This window comes from Otolemur garnettii, unplaced genomic scaffold, assembly GCF_000181295.1.
Source record: "Otolemur garnettii isolate 467f Iridium unplaced genomic scaffold, OtoGar3 scaffold00041, whole genome shotgun sequence".
In the NCBI taxonomy this organism is placed as follows: domain Eukaryota; kingdom Metazoa; phylum Chordata; class Mammalia; order Primates; family Galagidae; genus Otolemur; species Otolemur garnettii.
Genome location: NW_003852436.1, coordinates 7847159 through 7848486, shown reverse-complemented (window position 1 = coordinate 7848486; position 1328 = coordinate 7847159). Strand labels below are relative to the sequence as shown.

Below are 1328 nucleotides of genomic sequence, written 5' to 3'. Positions count from 1 at the left end.
GATGGAAGAGAATATGGAATCTAGAAATAGACCTACACATATATAGTCAAATAATTGTTTAGAAAGACGTCAAAACAATTACGAGAGCAAACATTTCATCAACAAATGGTGCCAGAAATACTGATTATTTACCTGGGAAAAAAATAAACAGACTTCAACCCCTACACCTATATAATACAACCCCGCTCAAAACAAAATCTTCATGAGTCACAGACTAATTACAGAGCTTTATAAGAAAAGGTGGGAACTTGTCTTCAAGCAAAAAAAGATTTCTTAACAAAAAGCACTACCAATAAGTCTGTAACACTGATAAATTCAAAGTAAAATGTTCTTCTCATCGAAAGACATCATTAAGAAAATAAACAGGCAAGCAACAGGTATAAGGAAATATTCACAATTACTATATCTGATGAAGGATTTATAGTCAGAATGCTTAAAGAATTCCTACAATTCAATAAAAAGACCTATAACATAATTTTTTAAATGGGCCCCAAACTTAGTTACTTTACAAGAGAAGAAATATAAATGTCCATTAAGCCCCTGAAAAAGTGTTTAACATCATTAGGAAAAATTGGCTAAAATGAAATAGATCAACATAATCACAGGCTGGTAAGGAACCACACATTGCTGGTGGAAGGGTAAAACTACTTTGGAAAACTCAATTTCTTAAACGGTCAAACATGCAATTCCACTCCAAAGTATTTATACAAGACAAATGAAAGCATGTGTCCACAAAAACCCTGTACAAAGTTGTATATTCCAGGTTCATTCACAGAAGCTAAAAAGTTTCCTATGTCACACACTCCAGGGTCCTTCAGCACACAAATCCGTACTACTGTCAACCCAGATTTCTACTTAAATATCAGAAGCAATATAAAATGTGGCTTTCAACATATTACTATCAACAATACCATCTTTAGGTCAAAACCTTACACTCCATGAAAAAACACCAAAGCTTGTATACAAGAAATGCAGTTGCTAATTCTGCCCATTTCATATTCTACCAATTCCACTTAAATTCTTTTAAAATAACTTCCTTTCCTAGTCTCCCTATAAAGGAGTCTTGGTAGAATTCTTGAATAACTCAACATCCCTGAAAGGATAAACCCACGTGGAGCCAGTTCCATTTGGCTTCACTTCATCTCAGGTAGTATAATCAAAGCAACTGTTAAACTTTTTTAATTGAAATGCATACCTCCTGGCTTGATGCCTGTGGCTCAAGTGGCTAAGGTGCCAGCCACATACACCTAAGGTGGCAAGTTCAAATCCTCAAATCCAGCCCGGGCCCACCAAACAACAATGACAGCTGCAACCAAAAAAAAAAAAAA

The 1328-nt window shown here is 35.1% G+C and overlaps 1 protein-coding gene across 1 annotated transcript in view; it reads right to left on the bottom strand.

Moving 5' to 3' along the window:
* The window catches only part of ARHGAP10 (Rho GTPase activating protein 10), a 293594-nt gene that overhangs the window by 167151 nt on the left and 125115 nt on the right, over positions 1-1328 (bottom strand). The window contains exon 12 of the mRNA XM_023513448.1: positions 1196-1225. Coding sequence (XP_023369216.1) covers positions 1196-1225 — 30 coding nt within the window. The remainder of the gene's footprint in view (positions 1-1195; positions 1226-1328) is intronic.